This window comes from Procambarus clarkii, chromosome 22 (genome assembly GCF_040958095.1).
Source record: "Procambarus clarkii isolate CNS0578487 chromosome 22, FALCON_Pclarkii_2.0, whole genome shotgun sequence".
NCBI lineage: Eukaryota > Metazoa > Arthropoda > Malacostraca > Decapoda > Cambaridae > Procambarus > Procambarus clarkii.
In genome coordinates, this window is record NC_091171.1 from 31,058,480 (window position 1) to 31,081,014 (window position 22,535).

Consider the following 22,535-nt stretch of genomic DNA (forward strand, 5'->3'; position numbering starts at 1 on the left):
AATAGTGCCATTTACTATTTTTAAAAAATTATTACAGGATTTACCAACTTGGTGCATTCGTGCATTCGGGTCACAAATCAAATTATTACAGTACTTTTGATAATTGAACACCTGCTACAACCAGATTCCAGGGAGGAAATGAAGGACGATCTTTGGAATCATTACCTAAGTAGACAGGAAAGCTCATTTATCAAAATACATTAACATCATACATATTTATCAGAAAAAAGAGAAAAATCTCGGAATCTCCGAAACTCGGAAAAGGTCAAAATGACTAACAGTATTCCACCTGCAGCTGAAACAGAAAAGAAGAGGACACAAAGTGTCTAAAAAATCACTTGAATCTACAGCCTACAGACCATTTAAATCAGGTGATAGACAAATGTCATCATCACTTGGCTACAATAGTCTACAATTGGGGATTAAGACCAATCTTAATCTCACAACACAATCTGAAAGGCTAACAGCCCATTGACAATGTCAATACAAATATTATCATCCATCTAAGATAACTATCTTAATCCAAGAATAAAGTCTTGATCACCTAATCTCATGCTTTCACTGGAGTGAAAGCAGCCTCAGAAAATCTGAAGTTAATCAAGCATCTCAAAGAGACTTACTTAATAGAAAAGGCAAAGCCGAGAAAAAAGCAAAAGCAAAATGCTTCATCACATCATGAATAATGTAGATACACATTATTACAGATACAATTCATCCTTTAAGGAAATCCTTGGAGGAGTACAAGTGTTACATGCTTGTATGACCTACCTGCATGTAATTACTTACCTACAAGTTTTACATACTTGTAACAACATCTTATCACAAAGCCAAATCTTTGATGGACTTCGAGCTTACGTACAAAGATTACGAAGCCGAGGAAAACTTAGATCTCAAGAAAAAATCCCCAAAGGTGAATCCACGGACAAAAATAAAAATGTCCAAAATGGCAGTCAAAAATCAAGGCAACAAAATTCCTCTTCTGCAAAGTGGAAAAAGAATAATGTTGGCTCTTATGCTATATCCCCCACAGTTAACAGAACTGTAGGAAACCAAGCTCCTAAGACAGATAAGACAAAAGGAGCTACAAGTGCCCCAAAATGTTTATTCTGTCAAGAAGCACATACCATTTATCAATGCACAGTTTATGTAGGCCGTGCCAGTCGAATCGATCGACTGAAATCTCTGAACAGGTGCATCCGTTGTCTACGGAAGCACGATACAAGTGAGTGTATCACTCAATTGCAGAACTGCCAATATTGTCATAAAAGTGTACATCACACAGCACTCTGTAGTGATATTAACACTCAATCCAGATCACAGACTTCCAATAATCAACCTGCATCTCAGGCAAAGCCCAAAGATGATAATACCACAACAGCCGTACAATTCTGTACAGTAATGAGCAATGTCAACGACTTGGACACAGAAATTGTTACAGCAGCCATATTGCCTACTGCACAGCTAGAACTATGCAATCAAGGAATTTGTATTCCAACTAGAGGCTTTTTTGATCAAGGGTCACAGAAAACCTTTATCAGTAAAAAGATGGCAGAAGATTTACAACTTAAATCTTCAAAGCAAGTATCTACCTCCATATCAGGGTTTTTTACTAATTCTGGTCGTAGAACCTTTCCAGTAGTAAAACTCAATGTCTGTCTAGGTACATCCCAAAGGACAGTAGAAGCCATAGTAGTTGATAAAATTCCTACTGAAATGGAAGTGACTGGTCTGACAGCAACTATTAAATTCCTAAAAGAAAAAGGAATCCAATTAGCAGATCCTCTACTCGATTCTGACTACATAGGAGATATCGGAATCCTGATTGGAGCTGACTACTATCATCGATTCATTCTGGGATCAGAAGAATCTATGGGTATGAATATCCTGAAATCAGCAGGAGGCATATTGATGACAGGACCTATACTAGATCTTGAACCTTCAACTCCTGAAAAATCACATCATACAGAAACTGTAATAGTGGCATGACTAGGCGAAGAACAGTCACCACTTAAAATCCCCCACATGATTGATGATGGATTAGAATCTGTACCTCAATTGTGGGAACTTGATGCCATAGGAATAATTCCTGAACAACCAAGTCCTGATGATGTCTGTGCATATAATCAATACTTAGAAACTGTACAGTACTATGATGGACAGTACTGGGTAAGGCTACCATGGAAAATCAACCATAAAACCTTACCTACCAATTATCACATGGCTTATAGTCAATTTAAATCGCAACTAGCAAAGCTAAGAAAAAGGCCTGAGCATTTAAAACTCTATCATGAGATTATTGCTCAACAATTAAAGAATAAATTCATCGAAGTCGTGAAACATGACAATACGCAAACAGGCCATTTTTTACCACACATGGCTGTAAAGAGAGAATCAAAAACAACTCCTTTACGGATAGTTTTTAATTGTAGCTCTAAATCTGGACCCCAAGGAACCAGTCTAAATGATTGTTTGCAAACAGGTCCAAGTCTAACTCAGAAATTGTATGACATACTGTTGAAGTTTAGACTTAACAAATATGCGTATTCAGCAGATATAAGTAAGGCCTTTCTAAGAGTTGGCTTACAAGAAGAAGATAGAGACTTCACTAAGTTTCTATGGGTAGAGAACCCAGAAGATGTCAATAGTCCTGTAGTGACTTTCAGATTCTCTTCAGTTCTTTTCGGCGCGACAAGCAGTCCATTTCTGTTGCAAGCAACTCTAGATACTCATCTGAAGAAATCATCAAGTCCCTGTAAGACTGAAATCAGTCAAAATCTATATGTAGATAATTTTCAAGGGACAGTTAACAGTACTACTGAACTGTTACAATTATATCAAGAGGCTAACAAGGAGCTACAAGGTGCAAACATGCCACTACAATCTTGGGCCTCTAATAATGCAACATTGAATAATCAAATAGCAAGAGATTACCCTGAATATCACGTACCAGAATCACAAAAGGTGTTAGGTATGGATTGGGATTTAATCTCGGACACAATATCGATCAAATCTGTGCCAGTAAATTACAACATCACTACAAAAAGGGATTTGCTTTCACAAGTTAGCAAAGTATTTGACCCACTTGGTCTACTAAATCCTTTGACTATCAAGTGGCGTTTATTGGTGCAAGAAGCATGGAAGGCTAAGGTTGGTTGGGATGATCCACTACCAATCCAGTTACAAAAAGCTTGGATGGAAGTGGCTCAAGAACAAACTTTAGTTGAAAAGATAATCTTTCCGAGACACATAGTCGAGGAAAATGAAGAAGTATCACTACATGTATTCGCAGACTCGTCAGCCAAAGCTTTTGGAGCTTGTGCTTACTTAGTGACTTCTAATCAATCATATCTTATCACCTCTAAGGCCAGAGTCGCTCCATTAAAAAAGAGGACTTTGCCTCAGATGGAACTAACAGCACTGCTAACTGGAACACGCTTAGCAGTGCATATCAAACAAGTCTTGTCTACCATGAACATCAAAGATGTCATTATATGGTCTGACAATGAAGCTGTCTTACAATGGGTACGAAACGACAACTGTCCAACTCCATATGTAAAAAATCGCGTCTCGGAAATTAAAGAAATTTCCGCAGGCTTTCAATTGTTGCATGTACCAACAAAGGATAATCCAGCTGATCTCTTATCAAGAGGTATGACATTTAAACAGTTTGCAAAGGCAGATATTTGGTTTCATGGGCCTCGATGGTTAGTGAATGGTAGTTGGCCTGAACAAAAGCCACACGTCATTACGACACAAACCATAACTACCACCAGGCAGCAAGCTCAAATATCAGTCTTGGATTGTACTCGTTACTCCTCGCTCATCAAATTAATCAATGTAACACAGAACGTGTTTCATTATCTCAGGAAAAAAGGTATAAAATACACTTTTCCTGATGCACTTATCTATTGGGTAAGACAAGCCCAGAGAGAAACTTATGGGAATAACTATGAAAATCTTCCGCATAAGTTAAAACACAATCTCGGTCTGTGGATAGACCAAGAAAATCACAACATTCTGCGTTGTGGAGGGAGACTTAAACACGCAGATATCAATCTAGATACCGTGCATCCATGGCTTTTACCAAAAAATCATTGGATCACAAGGTTGATTGTGTTGCATACACATCAACAAATCATCAAACATGGAGGAGTGTTAGACACACTCACACAAATCAGACAGCAGTACTGGATTCCTCAGGGAAGACAGTCAGTCAAATCAATCTTGAAGAATTGCATGATATGCCGAAGGTACGATGCAAGAACTTGCTCTTATCCAGGGCCACCACCCCTACCAAAGGAACGAGTGGTCCATCTACAACCTTTCGAAACGACAGGAGTAGATTATACAGGAGCAATATATCTAACAGGGACTGCAGATAAGCAACCTATCAAGGCATACATCTGTCTGTTCACCTGTGCTACCACCAGGGCAGTACATCTAGAGGTAACACCCGATATGACTGCTCAATCATTTATTCAAGCTTTCCGCAGATTCGCAGCACGCCGATCATGCCCTAAGCTGATGATTTCAGATAACGGAGCAAACTTGGTAGCTGGAGAAGCATGTCTACGGGAAATCTGTTCCCATCCTGCAGTTACTTCCACACTGGAACAGCGTCATTGCAGATGGAAATTTATCCCTCCGAGAGCCCCATGGCACGGAGGATTTTATGAACGGTTAATAGGAACTGTAAAAAGATCCTTGAGAAAATCTCTACACCGTCAGAAAATCAATCTTCAAGAACTCCAGACAGTAATCACGGAGATAGAATCGAGGGTGAATAACCGGCCGTTGACTTACTTGTCTGAGGATCCTACTCAACATGAGCCATTAAGTCCTGCCCACCTAATGTATGGAAGACTTCTGACTCCAGTACCATCTCTAGTGGATGATGAGATCAGAGATCCCTCATATGTGGGTGAGAGCGAGTTGGTTCAGGGGTATAAGCATCTGTCCAGCATAATCCAAAAATGGAATGATGTTTGGACAAAAGAATATCTTACATCTCTACGAGAACATCACTATGGGGCCAACGTCCCACATAATATAGCTAATCTCCAACCTGGCGATATTGTCTTGGTAGACAGTGATGGCCCTAGGGCTGACTGGCCATTAGGTAAAGTTGTCTCAGTCCATCCAGATAGTCAGGGGATTTTGAGAATAGTCAAAATCCTGTCTAAAGGAACAACTTCCCTGAAGACATTGGACAAACTCATCCACATGGAATCAGTGAGCCAGCTGCAGTTAGATCCTGAGAGACCTCAAGACACTCTAACTCCACAAGACCCACAGACTCCTAACAGACACAATCGTCCACAACGGACAGCAGCAGAAAAGTGCAAGCAAAATCTGCACTTGTATTATCAATCCAATGGAGAGTAAATAAATACATATGGTTACTATTGTCCTAAGTATTGGACTCTGTGCCAGTTCTCTCCCTCTGGAAGATGTGGGAAATTTTTACCCACCATATCTAATAATCATCTAAGAAATGTATAATTTCTATATCATATCTAAATCATATCAAAATCATATCTAAAATGTATCAAAATCATATAATGAATCTTTAAAGATTCATTATAGCTTGATCCTGGATGACAATGGCACCATGAACACGTACGCAACAGGGGCCCTTTTGATGCCTACGTGACTTTGTACATGATTTCTCAAGGATCCAGAAGCTTCTAGAAGGACTTCTTAATTAAAAAACTATTGGAACATTGATTCAACATCCGGTAGGATTAAAAATCGAATCCTTAATAAGAATCAGTGGTACTTTCAAATACTACTTATAATCTTTAAATCTTATATCTAATTATATTATAATCACATCTTATCTTAATCATAAGTCTAGACTGTAAAAATAATCAATCAATATTCATTGAAGGCTACCGTGCTCAGAGAGCATGGCAGGGCGATGGGGGGAGTGAAGCGCCCACCAACAAGCCCAGCGGCACTCCGCGTTTGTTTACAAATGAGTGAACATGTGACTGATCCTTAGCGAACATTACCAGCTCAAGGACACCTTATCTAACATTTTTATCGCCAGTGAATACTCTCTAGAACTGGGGGAGTACCTGGACAATATCTACAAGGAAAATCCGTGAACATTCACATAAAATAGAGTGTATAGTGGAGATCAGTGACACGGTTTCCTCCACCTTCATTCATAAACTTTTATCTCGAATCATTCTTCTGCAACTGCAGGATAATCACGTAGCAACGCTACCAGATCATCATACAGCAACGCTGTAGCAAAATATCGTGCCTAAACTCAACAAGAGAGTTAATCAGTCTGGCAAACTTGTCAGACAGGCACCCCGACTGGCAGAGAAGTATATTGAAGGTTATTTGGTATATGATTGGCCAATTGTATGCTTGTGTAGCTTTAATATCCTATAAATCTGTCTGTTGGTTAAAAAGCGAGGCTAAGCCTCACATTTCAGTAAGTTTATTAAAATTGTAGTGTAGCTGTGAATCTTATCCAAGCACTGAACCTCATGGGTGTCCATTGTGTCAGAAAATAATTCAGCCTCAATAAGTAAAAACCTCACAAGTGTCCACAGTCTTGGAAGAGATTCAGTCGAGCTAACTGTATAAAGTGAATATGTCTGCATATATATTTGAATATATAAATTAAGTTATCAATTGCTTGCTTAGTTATTTATAAGTTATCATATAAGTTCATTTAATTGAATATAATTTCTAGTACTAAGTTAACAGTATTAAGACTACATTTAAGGTCATTTATTATACTTTTACAATTTAATTTGTTGTTTATAGTATAAGAATCTATTGGCTGTTAAGTTATGGTACTAGGTTAGACTATGTATGTTTAAATCTCTGATTTAAACAGAGCCAGTGTTCAGTCAGATAACTGAATTTATTAAATCTTATCCTTGTATAAAATACAAGCTGATGTGAGATCCCTGTCTACAGGTGGATTGGAACTTCTATCAACTAAGTCATTCACCCCACCTGTCCCTTACAGCCCACAATCTGTCATTAGGAAAAGAGGATCTAGGATTTACAACCCTAGCTAGAGATTTTAATTGAATTAATTTGCAGACAGTAATTTTTTAATTTAGTTCAGTACAAGTCCCTGGTAGTCTCCTCTTGTATCAATCCCAGCAGGTTTTTCCCACAATTGCCATGTAAACTCCTGCCGAGTTTTAAGAAAAGATAATGTGTAAGTTAGTGAATGAATAAACAGCCAGAAGGGTACAGTATATATGGTCTGACAATGTAAGAAACTGGTGGTAGTCAAATGAGTCAGAGCAAACTGTTTCGGCAGGATCAGTTGGGCTACTCTGAGGCATCGTGGGAATGTGGATTAAATTGGTAACAGAAATGGATGGTGGCCAGTCATTTGTGTTGAATCTTGGGAGTTTGCCTCAGATAAGTCCTTATGTATTGAAGTATTGGTCACTTCTTACTGCATGCAACTCTAGGCTTGCTCCACTGTTGTTGTGTTTGTGGGAGTGAGTCTAGAGAGGATTTTCTTGTCTGTGGAGGTTACGGGATATTCCAGCTGTATCTCCTTCAGAGGTTTTTGGGCCTTCCTGGAGTGTTTAGTCTGTGAGCCTTTATCCCTGTCCCAGGAAAAGGGGTTGTGTGCTTTTATCCCTGTCCCAGGGGGGGGAGGTTGTGAGCCTTTATCCCTGTCCCAGGGGGGGGGAGGTTGTGAGCCTTTATCTCTGTCCCAGGGGGGGGGGATTGTGAGCCTTTATCCCTGTCCCAGGGGGGTTTGTGAGCCTTTATCCCTGCCCCAGGGGGATTGTGAGCCTTTATCCCTGTCCCAGGGGGGGGGGGGAGGGTTGTGAGCCTTTATCCTTGTCCCAGGGGGGTTTGTGAGCCTTTATCCCTGTCCCAGGGGGATTGTGAGCCTTCATCCCTGCCCCAGGGGGATTGTGAGCCTTCATCCCTGCCCCAGGGGGATTGTGAGCCTTCATCCCTGTCCCAGGGGGATTGTGAGCCTTCATCCCTGTCCCAGGGGGATTGTGAGCCTTCATCCCTGCCCCAGGGGGATTGTGAGCCTTTATCCCTGTCCCAGAGGGTTTTTGAGCCTTTATCCCTATTCCAGGGGGTTTGTGAGCCTTTATCCCTATTCCAGGGGGTTTGTGAGCCTTTATCCCTATTCCAGGGGGATTGTGAGCCTTTATCCCTGTCCAAAGGGGGATTGTGAGCCTTTATCCCTGTCCCAGGGGGATTGTGAGCCTTTATCCCTGTCCCAGGGGTTTATAAGCCCTTATCCCTGTCCCAGGGGGTTTGTGATCATAAAGTTCATGTCAAGAGGCAGTGCCAGGGGGGTTTTATAATGGGAATGGGCTCTGTGAGTAATAAACCATAAAGTATATATGTATACTAGTTATATACAGAAATCACCATAACTTGATACATCAAAGGAACAAATCCACAAGGGCCTTAAGGTGCGTCTGGGAACACTCGAAGCAAAGGTTCAAACCCTGATCAAGGCCCATATTGATTTGTTTATATATACTAGTTATTCCTTGTGACCAGTGTGGAGGGCTCTATCTTACCCTAGAATAGGTCAATTTGTGGGAGTACTTTCTCTAGGGACCGGGCCTTGACCCCATCTCATCTGGAGGGCTTACTAGACTGTATGTATGGAATGAATGAGGCAGCCCTGGAGCACTGTATAGTGGTAGGTTTACACTGAGTATCAACGATCACAGAGCTGTGACAAAGGAACAGCTGGGTCGTGGTGAGGGAATAGCTGGGTCGTAGTGAGGGAATAGCTGGGTCGTGGTGAGGGAATAGCTGGGTCGTGGTGAGGGAATAGCTGGGTCGTGGTGAGAGAATAGCTGGGTCGTGGTGAGAGAATAGCTGGGTCGTGGTGAGGGAATAGCTGGGTCGTGGTGAGAGAATAGCTGGGTCGTGGTGAGGGAATAGCTGGGTCGTAGTGAGGGAATAGCTGGGTCGTGGTGAGGGAATAGCTGGGTCGTGGTGAGGGAATAGCTGGGTCGTGGTGAGAGAATAGCTGGGTCGTACTGAGAGAATAGCTGGGTCGTGGTGAGGGAATAGCTGGGTCGTAGTGAGGGAATAGCTGGGTCGTAGTGAGGGAATAGCTGGGTCGTAGTGAGGGAATAGCTGGGTCGTAGTGAGGGAATAGCTGGGTCGTGGTGAGGGAATAGCTGGGTCGTGGTGAGGGAATAGCTGGGTCGTGGTGAGGGAATAGCTGGGTCGTGGTGAGGGAATAGCTGGGTCATGGTGAGGGAATAGCTGGGTCGTGGTGAGGGAATAGCTGGGTCGTGGTGAGGGAATAGCTGGGTCGTGGTGAGGGAATAGCTGGGTCGTGGTGAGGGAATAGCTGGGTCGTGGTGAGGGAATAGCTGGGTCGTGGTGAGGGAATAGCTGGGTCGTGGTGAGGGAATAGCTGGGTCGTGGTGAGAGAATAGCTGGGTCGTAGTGAGGGAATAGCTGGGTCGTAGTGAGAGAATAGCTGGGTCGTAGTGAGAGAATAGCTGGGTCGTGGTGAGAGAATAGCTGGGTCGTGGTGAGGGAATAGCTGGGTCGTGGTGAGGGAATAGCTGGGTCGTGGTGAGGGAATAGCTGGGTCGTGGTGAGGGAATAGCTGGGTCGTGGTGAGGGAATAGCTGGGTCGTGGTGAGGGAATAGCTGGGTCGTGGTGAGGGAATAGCTGGGTCGTGGTGAGGGAATAGCTGGGTCGTGGTGAGGGAATAGCTGGGTCGTGGTGAGGGAATAGCTGGGTCGTGGTGAGGGAATAGCTGGGTCGTGGTGAGAGAATAGCTGGGTCGTAGTGAGAGAATAGCTGGGTCGTGGTGAGGGAATAGCTGGGTCGTGGTGAGGGAATAGCTGGGTCGTGGTGAGAGAATAGCTGGGTCGTAGTGAGAGAATAGCTGGGTCGTGGTGAGGGAATAGCTGGGTCGTGGTGAGGGAATAGCTGGGTCGTGGTGAGGGAATAGCTGGGTCGTGGTGAGGGAATAGCTGGGTCGTAGTGAGGGAATAGCTGGGTCAAGGTGAAGTACGTTTATTGAGACAATAAAATACATCTCAAAAAGATAGAGAAGTTAAGAGTATTTCCTCCCTCCTTCACTGGGTCATGGTGAGGGAACAGCATGATCAAGAGGATGGGGTGAGCTATAGCATGGTAATGGTGGAGCTGGAGCATACTATAGCATGGTGATGGGGGAGCTGGAGCATACTATAGCATGGTGATGGGGGAGCTGAAGCATACTATAGCATGGTAATGGTGGAGCTGAAGCATACTATAGCATGGTAATGGTGGAGCTGGAGCATACTATGGCATGGTAATGGTGGAGCTGGAGCATACTATAGCATGGTAATGGTGGAGCTGGAGCATACTATAGCATGGTAATGGGGGAGCTGGAGCATACTATGGCATGGTAATGGGGGAGCTGGAGCATACTATGGCATGGTAATGGGGGAGCTGGAGCATACTATGGCATGGTAATGGGGGAGCTGGAGCATACTATAGAATGGTAATGGGGGGAGCTGGAGCATACTATAGCATGGTAATGGGGGAGCTGGAGCATACTATGGCATGGTAATGGGGGAGCTGGAGCATACTATAGCATGGTAATGGTGGAGCATACTATAGCATGGTAATGGTGGAGCTGGAGCATACTATAGCATGGTAATGGGGGAGCTGGAGCATACTATAGCATGGTAATGGGGGAGCTGGAGCATACTATGGCATGGTAATGGGGGAGCTGGAGCATACTATAGCATGGTAATGGGGGAGCTGGAGCATACTATGGCATGGTAATGGGGGAGCTGGAGCATACTATAGCATGGTAATGGGGGAGCTGGAGCATACTATAGCATGGTAATGGGGGAGCTGGAGCATACTATAGCATGGTAATGGGGGAGCTGGAGCATACTATGGCATGGTAATGGGGGAGCTGGAGCATACTATGGCATGGTAATGGGGGAGCTGGAGCATACTATAGCATGGTAATGGGGCAGCTGGAGCATACTATAGCATGGTAATGGGGGAGCTGGAGCATACTATAGCATGGTAATGGGGAAAATGAATGGGATGGACCATGGGGGGTCAGCAATCAGGGAAGAGCTACCACAGTGACACATTAGTGTAGATATTACTGTACGCATTTATACACAAAATATTTTGTGAAGAAAATATGAGACTGCGAGGAGCAGCAGCATCTAGCAGCCTGGCTGACCAAACTATCAACCAGGAGGCCTGGTCAGAGACCGGGCCGCGGGGCCATTGTGTCCCAGAACCATGACTATGGGATAATTATCATTCCACCGTTATTGAAAATAATTAAATTTAAGGCAGTAAATAAAATTAAAACGTCAAATAAAATTCTACCCATAGGCCACTGATAAAGACCAAATGCTTTATTGCATCAGCCCAGAGCTTCGAGAACTTTCTGATATTAGTTGTAATCAGCAAAATAATACGTCATGTCCGACTAGCCATGGTTAAGTTAGAATATCATTAGTATACACTTCTCACCTTACTAATTATCTTATAGTATGTCAACACTAGGAAGCGCATCTAACTTACATAAAGATGTAATTGCTTCATAATAAGGAGTAATTATTATTGAATCATAATAATTAGAGTAATCATAATTAATTATGAATTACGTATAAAGATAGGTAACATCCCGTTTTTTGTTAAGAGTCGGCGACCGGCTTGGCAATAGTTGAGTAACCGACTGCCAACACAGGCAGGAGACACCATGATATTTGATCGCAGACTCCTGGTTCAACCTTGACGCCGAGCGGACGTCTGGATACCTCCTCCGCCTGGGAGCCGCCTGATCACGTCTTTTTTTCGCGTTATGGCTTTGTTACTGCCGTTTGGCATCCCTTTTCATCAGTCCGATTGTACGACACTTGGCGCACATATCGCCTTGGGTCCCGGGATTGTTGATAGATTTTTTTTTTAGCGTGTTCTGGCTGGTTCTCCCGGCGGGGTGACGGTGTTCCGGGGCCGGTTTGGCTGAGAGGTGCCGGGGGTTGGCAGGTCTTGGTGGGCTCCTGGTGTGCCCTCAGTCGTGGTGGGCGGCCGGCTTCTGCTCTGCCGGAGGACACTGGATGATTTTTGCGTTTTGGTTGGGGGCTGAGTTTTGGTTTTGCTACCCAAAGTTCTGTGTGTGGGGCGGGGCCGGTGCTTGTCACCCTGAGGGACTCCTGGGGCTCCCCAATCATCTGCCTGACTGTGCGTTTATTTGTCGTGAGGCACATTAGCTTCCGCTGATTAGTGACATGCATTTCGCTATTAGGCTTCGGAATTAACCCTTCTCGGGTACGCCGGGGCGCATCTGAGCTAATGGTCGTCTCCCCTAAATCAATAACATATTTGTTCGCGTTGGACCAACGGGCGCTAAAATGTATACCATACTAGACTTGTGGTTTACATAATAGCGTTCGAACAAACCTTTGTGCCTTTCTGAGCTAATGTTCTTTCACATACCCCTTACAATCTTGCATCATGTTTAAAGTCGACATAAACACGGCTCCGACGTAGGATTTGTTGAACACTCCAGGAGTTTCTTCTAAATTGGCTAGAGGTATAATGTGTTATCGATGTTCTCACACTATCTAGTAGATACCTGCTTGATGAGGTTCTGGGAGTTCTTCTACTTTCCCAAGCCCAGGCCCGAGGCCAGGCTTGATTTGTAAGAGCTTGGTCCACTAAGCTGTTGCTTGGAGTGAACCGCAGGCCCACATATCCACCACAGCCGGTTGGTCCAGCACTCCTTAGAGAAAATTATCTAATTTTCTCTTGAAGATGTCCAAGGTGTCCAGATGCTGAAGGTAAATCAATAACATTTGGTATCTTTGGGGAACACAAACTCAGAGCTGCAAAAACTTGAAGAACATCCGGCCATGGACTGTAGCCGACACTTTGGCAGACCCAGGAACAACTTGTGGCCACATGACGCTCAGACAGAACGACGATGATGATGACAGCGATTCATCCCATCACACGCCACACACACGCCATTGAAACGTAGCATCGTCGCACGTACACAGGAGGTCCCATGTGTCACCAAGTGGCCAGGATTGAAATAATGTAATACACAAGTCATCTAGGACTATTCACCCAGTCCGCCCTCCTAGAGTTTTCCAACGTAAAGAAACTGTCATACTAAAGTGCCTTCTCCTTACCTAACAGAAAACGGGACAGTATGTCAATTTGGCGAGCCGCTACTATTTTCTAGTACGACGATTTTTGGCCTTAGGTAGGGTACACGTCAAAATGCATCAAAATGCAAATTGGAGCCTAGATATCAGTGTATAGATAGGTTAGGTAAACAAGATTGACTTACCGACGACAGTGCCCTGCCTATCGACATAGTCCTCGTCACCCTCCGGCAGACAGATGGGCCAGATGTCAGCGTTGAACTCTGTGCTCTTCTCTAGGGTGATGAGCGCGAGATCGTTGACGTAGGTGGTGGTGTCGTAGGCCTCATGCTCCTTGATCTTCAGCACCCCGAAGGTCTGGGCTCCTGCACTGATCTGCTTGAAGTCATACTCTCCCAGACGGACAGAGATCGTGTTCTGGTCAAATCTGGCGGCGGAAAAGTATTTATTTGGCCGGACTCTCTACCATGTGTGTGTGTTTGATAAACAAAGATATGAACCATGCCCAAGTGGGTTGTTAACCATAAATGATTCTCTAAGCAGACTTACCCGCGGACACAGTGGGCAGCAGTCAGGACGTGCTTGTCGGTAATCAGGACTCCCCCACAGTACTGACTGGTGTTCTGCCTCATTAGGGCGGCCACCCAAGGCCACTCCCGGGGGTCGGATGGAGTCCCACCCACGATGCGCGTCAGAGGCTTCTTGGCCACAAGCCCACAACCTGTCAAGATGAACCAATAACGTTAATATAGTCTTGCTGGACTAGTTAAATGGTTTTACGAACTTTATAACGGTAGCTGCAGAAGGTGTATTAGCCCATGTATGGCAACTTGTATTTATATTAAACTACAACTATTATATTTTTCTCGCAGCTGCTTGATGCTTTCTAGAGAATATGCTTCTATAACCTTTTATAACTCATTTCCGAGTTCTGTAACCCAGTTTTTAAGCTAGTGTTTGCCTGTTTCTGTCTTAACATTCTTAGTTTTAAACTTTCTCTTGGAAGGCAGGGTCCTTTGGAACCCTATCAGTTCGATGCATTAATTGCTGTAGACCACTCTGCATTCTCGCAAACCTGTGCACACTCTGAAAGGAAGAAGTCCGTTCTGCATTTCAAGCACAATGGCAACAAACTCTTTTTTGCGGAGGCAAGGTGCCAGTTGCGGCGTTTGGGAATCTTCATTGACGTGACATAGCTTGCGCTTCTTGCAGAGCGCTCGACCTCTCCTCCCTGTCCATAGTTCCAGAATCGTTTCCATGTCCTCGCATCAGAGACCTCGAAAGATGCTCTTCATTTTCCGACCCTTCAACAGTCTGCTGCCCAGTACTGCCCTCTCCACAGCCACGTCCCTTACTGTCTACCCTCCTAAGGCCTTGATCCATTATCGGACCCGCGTCCCCTGCTCCCTTCTTTCTCCAGCCCGTTGTCCTAAGGTTTCCCAGCGTCAAGAAAACTGTTAATTTAAAGTGTCTTTTCCTAACCAACCAGAGGACCCAAAGCAGAAAGGAGGAGAGTATGTCACTTTTGCGAGCCGCTTCCATTTTCTAGGACGACAATTTAGCCTCATGTAATACATGCAAGCGAAAAGCGACGGTCTTTGTAGGAGGACAGATTGTTCTCTCAGCGATACCATTGTTGTTGCTGGCCCCTACAGGTTCCATTTACACTTTGATCTTCTATCCTTTTCTCTATCGCTTGGCACGCTTACCACCCTCATGGTTGAAGCTGACTTCCTCTTCCCTCCCCGTCACCTCAACATTCATTCTTCTTAGGCCGAAACTCCAGCGGATATCGTGAATTACATCACAACCTCCCAAATGTGCAAACCAGCTCCATCGTAATCTTTTTTACCCAAAGTCCTCGGTTTCTGATTCTTCGAGCATGAACGTTCTTGTTCCAGCGTTCCAGAGTCTGGAGCAGCGCCTCTAACCTGAGGCCCGTGTACCTCTGCCTACTCCCTCCACTGAGACCATGACTGAGTTCTCTTCCCCACTCCTACCATGCCAGTCTTCAAGACTTGATTTACCTGCCCCACTAGACCCTGATTTCGCAAATCTCGAGCTTAACTGCTTCTATTATTTTACCTGCTCGTTCCTTTGCTGTAAACCCTTTGTCTCTCTCCATTTCCTTTCTCTTCCAACATGTCAGTTATTCATAGGAATATATCTAACTTATCTGAAGTTCTCTGAACTTCAGCTTTTAATCTTCAAGTTATCCTATTGTGTGTGTCCCAGGAACCGTTGCTCAGCGCTCATTCTGGTCACTTCCATTATTATTCCTTTTAAACATTGCCACGCAATTTTAATGGTCGTCGTAGCACCATTGCTGTTTTAATCAGGAATGATGTTATCTTTCTCTCCCTTATATTCCACTGCTGCTCATTATATATAAATGAATAAATAGATTTGTCTTTTTTCCGTCTATTTTTCCTGTCTTCGATCTCTTTTTTTTATTTTAATCTTCTTTTATAACTTTTACCTGTGCCTTTACTCCTTACAAATAATTTTAACAATAAATATACCCTATGGAGAGATTCTGTTATTAATACCCCTGGCTGTCTTTCAGAGTCCTTCCTCCTTTCTTTGTCTTCGTCGCTGTTCAATACTGGTGCTCTTGACTCGTCCACACTTCTTCCTGTACTGATCTGTCTCTCCATTTCTTCCATTTACACTGACATGGTTTGAATGGTCGTTAACGACCTCTATAACAGCGACCACTTCCATATCATCTTGTTAAGACTTCCCCCACCAAACTGAGTGCAACTTACCTTATTGCTCACATGGCTGGTTTCCAGGCTTGAGTAATGCAGTTCTTTACAAATAATCCACGCTGGTCCTGCAGGTAGCTTCTGGGTGAATTGCTGTTGATTCCATAAATGAGCAGAGTGCGGCTCACTGACAGTGTCAACACAGCCCACGGTCAGACTCGTAACTTTGTGTTACAAAGCAGAGACCTCTCGGCTTTCTTGTCAGTTTTTCATCAAATTCTTGAAACTTTCAATCAGGAATGTTTAAGAGTGGGTCTTCTGGTACTCCTGCATTATAATGAGACAATCTCTCAATCCATTCTCAGACCAAGTCCATTCCATCCACTGGTCGACCCCAAAGACGCATTCATCAATTTCAACATGCTCTTCATTCAAAATAGAAATTTTCTCAAATATAATTTAATATTGTTATATATATTAGCATATTGTGCATATTTAGGCACTGGTTAGGTTATGTTAGGTGTTTAGATTTTTTTGGCGATTATTTGTATTTGTAGTACGTGGGTGAAGCATTTACAGCGTTGTGGTTCGAACATAAGTCGTCAGTGAAGCACTTGTTCCGGAAGTGTTCGAACGTCATCAGTTGTGAGTCGTGTGTAAACCATTTTTCATTCATAAACAGGGGGTTTGGCGGGTGCATGGAATGGACTTTGAGCCTTGTTTACGAGGACGGGCTGGATCTCATGTACGAGGCTTCGCACATTCTAAGGTTCAACTGACCTGAGTAACAAGGTCAATCACTCTCACTCCATTACATCAAACGGGTAATGACGAGTCGGGGCACAATATGGGACAGTCTCACTGAGGCTGACAGCATAGGTCTCCTCCCATGGGTTACACAAGGTAACGTGATCTGTAGTGTGTTGTCGATGGATGTGACGTCTGAGATAGACCTGGCTCTATATGACTGAAATAATACTTAAAAATAGATGCACCTAGACAGCAACTTCAACCATAAGTTTATACATTCTAACATAAATAATATAAACTCTAGCAGGCCTTCAGGCTGGTTGTGGGCGAATGTGACTCTCAAAGAAGACGAAGTAATGTTATGATGAACTTCAGCATCACAACAGAGCCTTCATCAGTCTACGGATGAGCCGTGTCACCCAAGTAAGCCCTCTCTGGAAACGTCGGTGATGAGGTTACTTACCTCTAGACTCGCTTGGAGGGGTGGTGGGGCGAGGTGTTGGGGCGGGGGTTGGGGGCGGTGGTGGGGGCGTCGTCACCCCGTTGCTGTTGACGCTGGTGGGACAGCAAGCACCCACATACCTGTCACAGTGGAGAGATAAAGTGAGACGAATCCCTTTATAACCTGTTGCCAAGTGTTGATAATGATTAAAGTTCTGTGTCTTCCTGGTCACAATGAACATTTATATTAATGACACATCATATACAAATCTACTGTGTAACTTATGAAACAAGAAAACTTTGGCACAGGAAGCAACACTCAGGAGCAGACACGAACTATCACCATACTACAACTACCACCAGCCTACGACTACCACCAGCCTCCCCCTCCCTGTCCAGCTTGTTGCTGCCGTGAGGGGGCTTGGTGGGCAGCTGCCGGAGTGTGATACTTTTTGGGGCGGTCCCCTGTCCTTTTGTAGCCTTGTACTCCTGCTGCTGTCCTCACAAATTTTGCTGGACGCCTTTTCCTTTTCCTTTCTGTTTCGTTTTTCTCCCCCCTCTTCTCCTTTCTCATTGTCATTCCCCGCCGACCTTTTGCCTGTTTTGATTCTTCTTTCGGCCTTCTTTTATTTTGACGTCCGGGTGTTTGGGGAGGCATACTCTTGCACCCGTAGAACTGTAGTACCCGACGTCTCGAACGAGGGGACTCTTTTTATTGTCAATCCTCCTTTCATCACTGAACCCGATCTCGATGGACTGACGGTTCTTAAGGTGGCGTTTGTGGGGCGTATACTCACAACACACCCCTGGGGGGCCCCGGCATGATCGGCGATAGCTTCTTGTTGGGTGTCCTGCCTCTAACTGTGGCTCCATAATGGGTGTGGGGGCACATTCGTGAATGAAAGTCTTTCCTCGTTTTCATGGCAGATAATGTTTTCCTTGTACCTTCTCAGGCTCGTGGGGTGGGCGACCAAGCTCCTGAGTTGGACTGTGTTGGAAGAACAGGCCCTGTAGCCCCGCTGCATTGGACCACGACCTTGCTCCTCCTTTGACCTTCCTGACTACTCCCCTCAACTCCCCTCCCTCTCTCCCTCTGCGGTAGGGTAGAATTCCCAGCCCCCAGTGGTGACCACCTCGTCCCCTGGCACGGTTCCGTCTCTCATTGTGACTACTGCGCCTTTTACCCCCTCTCTGGGGGTTCTCAACGTCATCCCCGCCACGGCCGCACTCGCACGATCCCTTCCCATACAAATACTTACAACGCAATACTTGTTTGGTCCCACTACATGGGCTAAATACTTTGATCTCCACCATCTGGATTCTACTCCTCCTGACGATTTCTCCCTCCATAAAAACCTTGTTGATTCAGTAGATGGCTCTGTTACTTTTAACCCCACCAATTACGGTACGCGTGTCGTTGCTGCTCCTTCTCAGGATGCAGCTACTCACTTAGCCGCCTTGTCCTGCGTTGGGGAAACCCCCTGTTCGGGTCTCCAAAAACGCTCGATTAAATGCCAGTGTTGGCACTGTTCTCCTCCCACACCATGTTGCAACTGGTGTTCGGGACCTCAAAGATTGCCATGAGGATATTAAACATATCCTCGAAGCCCAAGGCCATTCTGTCCTCCAGGTGGACACGTTCACTCGACCCCCTCGTGGTCGTCGCCGTCAGCCCCTTCGAGTTGTAAAAATCACCTTTGATAGTAGGGCGCTTCCGCCCTCTATTATTCTTGCTGGTGCCAGATGCTCCGTTCAGGAGTACATTCCCTCTCCTAGACTATGCAATAAGTGTTGAAAGTTCGGGCACAGTGTCCTCAAATGCACAAGTACTGTGTATCTGTGCCCCATGTGTGGGGACGATAGTCATTCTAAGTCCGAGTGCACTTTTCCCCAGGCTCGCTGCCTCAATTGCGGTGAGGCCCACCCTACCTTCTCACGCTCGTGTATACACTACAAACTCGAGGAACCCGTTCTCAACTTGAAACACTGTGATCATCTGACTTTTCCTGAAGCGAGACGCCAGGTTCGTCGTCTCACCCCTTTCGCGGGCGTCTCCTACGCTCGCGTGTTGCGTTCTACCTCTCCTCGTCCTTCCCACCTTCCTCAGTCTCACAACCGTTTCCAGGCCTTAGACCCGAACACGCCCTCCACCTCCTCCCCTATTCCTTTGCGTCCTGTCCCGAAAGGTCTCCCTCCTGGTTCTCCTCCTGGTGTTCCCCCCCCCCTTCGTGCCCACTCCACCATATCTTCTATGTTTTCTTTCCCATCTCCCCCCCTCCTCTTTCTTCCCAACCCTCCCCCCAGTCTCTTGTCCCTTCACACCGCCTGTCTGTCTAGGCTGATGTCCATCATCCTCCCAGCAATCTTCGTGTTGTTCGTTCACGTTCCTCTTCTGCTGAGACCATTGAGTCTGTCGCCCGGTACGTTGTTACTGGAACGCCTGTCACTTCGAGTCAGAAACGTAAGCCTGGCTCTTCTCCTTCTTACCACAGCAGGTAAGAATATATCGCTTACTTCCTCGCCCCCTCCCTCTGACTCTGTCACTACGTCCCCTCCCATTTCAGTGGTCAGGCCCCCCTGTCCCAGATATGGAGGTTTCTTTCGCCCCCGATTCCGTCTCGGTTGCTGCCTTTGCTGAGGTGCGCTCCCTGATTTCTACCCCCCCCCCCCATCCTCCTCAAGTTGTCCTTGACTGCCCCTCTCAGTTGTCTCCTCCTCCTCCGGACCCCGTCAGTCCGCCTCTGGTCTGTCCTCCCGTTCCCTTCCCTCCATCCTTACTAAGTTTACCCATGCCCCCTAACCCTGATTTTGCTGACCCTGCTCCTGAGCCTAACCCTGATCCTGAGATTCTTTAATAAACTGTGTTCTTCTTTACCTTTGTTTTTTATTGTTCTCTGTTACTGACCTTTCTCTTTGGTAATGTCTATTCTTCAGTGGAATATTCGTGGATTTTATGCCAACTTCCATGAACTCCAACTTCTAATTACACAGTTTACACCACTTTGTGTTTGTCTCCAAGAACCAATGCTTGGTGCTCGTCCTGGTTACTTTCGTGGTTATTCCTTTCTTTCTCCCTCCCCCCTCCCCCAGCTCTTGCTGGGGCCCGTAACTCGACTGCTCTCTTAATTCGATCTGATATTCCCTTCGTCCCCCTACTTCTCCATAACCTATCCATTGTTCTGCTGCCCTTGTTTTTGTGAGTAAATGGTATACAGTCTGTTCCATTTATCTCCCTCCAAATGTCCTGCTTTCCCTTCTTGATCTTAAGCACCTTCTGGACTCCTTGCCAGAGCCGCTGCTCCTTTTGGGTGATTTCAACTGTCAACATTCCCTCTGGGGTGATGTTCTGACAAACACCCGAGGCCGCCTTCTTGAACTGTTCATCCTCGCTTCTTCTCTATCTCTTGTGAATTCTGGTGACTCGCACCCTTTCTCGGACTCGCACCCTTTCCTGTCTTGATCTTTCTCTCTGCTCGTCGTCCCTTTACTTAGATTTCACGTGGCGGGTTCTTCATGACCTCCATAACAGTGATCATTTCCCCATCCTCGTTTCCTTTTTCTCTTTCCACCCTCCCCTCTCCTTCCCTAGGTGGCAGTTTGCCAAGGCTGACTGGTGCCTATTTACCCTCCGTGCTACTCTCTCTGACCTCTCCTCTCTGCCTCTTCCTCGCGCCCTCCTTCTTTTTTACGACACTGTCTTCGACGCTGCCCTTCGCTCTATTCCTCGCTCTTCCTCCCGGGGCACGCGGAAGTGCGTTCCCTGGTGGAATGCGGACTGTGCTCGGGCTGTCCGCTGTAAGCGTGCAGCCTGGAAGAAACACCGCCGCCGGCAGATGGCTGATTCTTTTATTTTGTTTCAGAAGGCAAGTGCGGTGGCCTGTAGGACCAGCTAAACGTGAGAGTTGGAAATCTTATGTTTCAACCATTACATTCAATACTCCTCTGCCGCAGATCTGGAAGAAGATCAGCAAGATTGCGGGCAAGTTCGTTCCAGATGTCTCACCGGCTCTCCACCTACGTGGTACTCTTCTGGCCACCTCCGTGGTACTCTCACTTTTCTACTGTTAGCTCTGGTACTCATCTTCCTCCATCCTTTCTTCTTCGTAAGCCTGTTCTTGAATCTTATCCTTTAGATTTCCACACTCATCTCCCCCTTCCCTATAACGAACTTTCTGAACTTCAGTCTGCCCTGGTCCTCTGCAGATCTACGGCAGCGGGCTCGGATGACGTTCATTATGAGATGCTTCACCATCTCCCTCTGTGCACGTCTCGGTATTTACTGGGTCTGTATAACCAGGTCTGGGAGTCGTCGTCCGTCCCTGAGGACTGGCTTGATGCCGTTGTACTCCCTATTCGGAAACCAGGGTCTCTCGGTACGTCCCCTAAGGACTTTTGCCCTATTACTCTCACGAGTTGTGTCTGCAAGCTCTTTGAGCATATGGTAAATGTCCGTCTTATGTGGTTCTTGGAACACCATCACCATCTCTCTCCTTCTCAATTTGGTTTTCGCAAGTGCCGCAGTACGACTGATGTCCTGGTGAACTGGGAGGTCTATGTACGTACTGCTTTTGCTGTGAAGACCTCCGTTGTTGCTGTCCTTTTTGACCTGGAAAAGGCTTATGACACGACTTGGAGATACCATATTCTGTCTCAACTTCATTCTTTTGGCCTTCGTGGTAACCTCCCTCTCTTCCTTCAAAGCTTCCTCTCTCGTCGTACCTTTCGAGTCAGGCTTGGTACCATTCTCTCTACCTCTTTTCGGCAGTATGAAGGTGTACCCCAAGGTAGTGTTCTGAGCACTACTCTTTTTCTGGTTGCCCTCAATGGTCTTCTTTCCTCTCTTCCTTCAGGCATCTTCTCCACTCTTTATGTTGACGATCTTACTCTTTGCTGTCGAGGTGATGATTCGCCTCTCCTTCAACAGGGGCTTCAACTTGCGATTGATGCCGTGTCATCTTGGGCCACCAATCATGGCTTCAAGTTCTCTGCTACTAAGACTTGTGCCATGACTTTTACTCGGAAGTGGGTCGTTATTCGTCCCTCTTTGTCACTTTATGGTCATCCCCTTGAGTACAAAGATTCCGCGAAGCTTTTGGAGTTATTCTTTGACACTCGTTTGTCTTGGTCGCCCCATGTCTCTTACCTCCGTGTTGCATGCTCTAAGGCCCTTAACCTACTTAAAGTTTTGTCCCATACTTCTTTTACTTTTTAAATTCTTCCCATACTTTTTTAAATAAAAATTATATAACGTTATGTATGTGTTGGATACTCACACGCCCTCAATGAAGCACACATACTGCAGGAAGACTTGGAAATTCTGTGCAAACTCCGGTAAAATGCAGTGTTGCAGGTAGCGACAATGACCCAGCTCGAACTTTGGCGTCACACATTGCTGGAAGGGCGTGTCGGGCTGCGGACGGGGAGACACATTAACCGCAGTGCATCCAAAAGGAAAGGAAAAGATTTTTTGAAACCACTCACAGGGAAGCAAATTTCACAATTATA

The 22,535-nt window shown here is 45.5% G+C and overlaps 2 protein-coding genes across 8 annotated transcripts in view; one reads left to right on the forward strand and one right to left on the reverse strand.

Moving 5' to 3' along the window:
• Positions 1 to 22,535, reverse strand: part of LOC123758570 (trypsin-1) — a 55,017-nt gene that overhangs the window by 8,568 nt on the left and 23,914 nt on the right. For all 7 annotated transcript variants that reach the window (XR_011229321.1, XM_069328792.1, XM_069328791.1 and 4 more), the window contains 4 exons: positions 22,304 to 22,440; positions 17,053 to 17,171; positions 13,681 to 13,852; positions 13,317 to 13,558 (listed from right to left, as the gene is read on the reverse strand). Coding sequence is in view for 6 of the 7 variants with exons in the window: in XM_069328792.1 (XP_069184893.1) it covers positions 13,317 to 13,558; positions 13,681 to 13,852; positions 17,053 to 17,171; positions 22,304 to 22,440 (670 nt within the window). In the remaining variant the exon portion in view is untranslated. The remainder of the gene's footprint in view (positions 1 to 13,316; positions 13,559 to 13,680; positions 13,853 to 17,052; positions 17,172 to 22,303; positions 22,441 to 22,535) is intronic.
• Positions 1,896 to 7,134, forward strand: LOC138367349 (uncharacterized). Its single transcript, XM_069328789.1, has 2 exons — positions 1,896 to 6,448; positions 6,943 to 7,134. The coding sequence occupies exon 1, from the start codon at positions 2,023 to 2,025 to the stop codon at positions 5,383 to 5,385; it is 3,363 nt and encodes a 1,120-aa protein (XP_069184890.1). The 5' UTR covers positions 1,896 to 2,022; the 3' UTR covers positions 5,386 to 6,448; positions 6,943 to 7,134.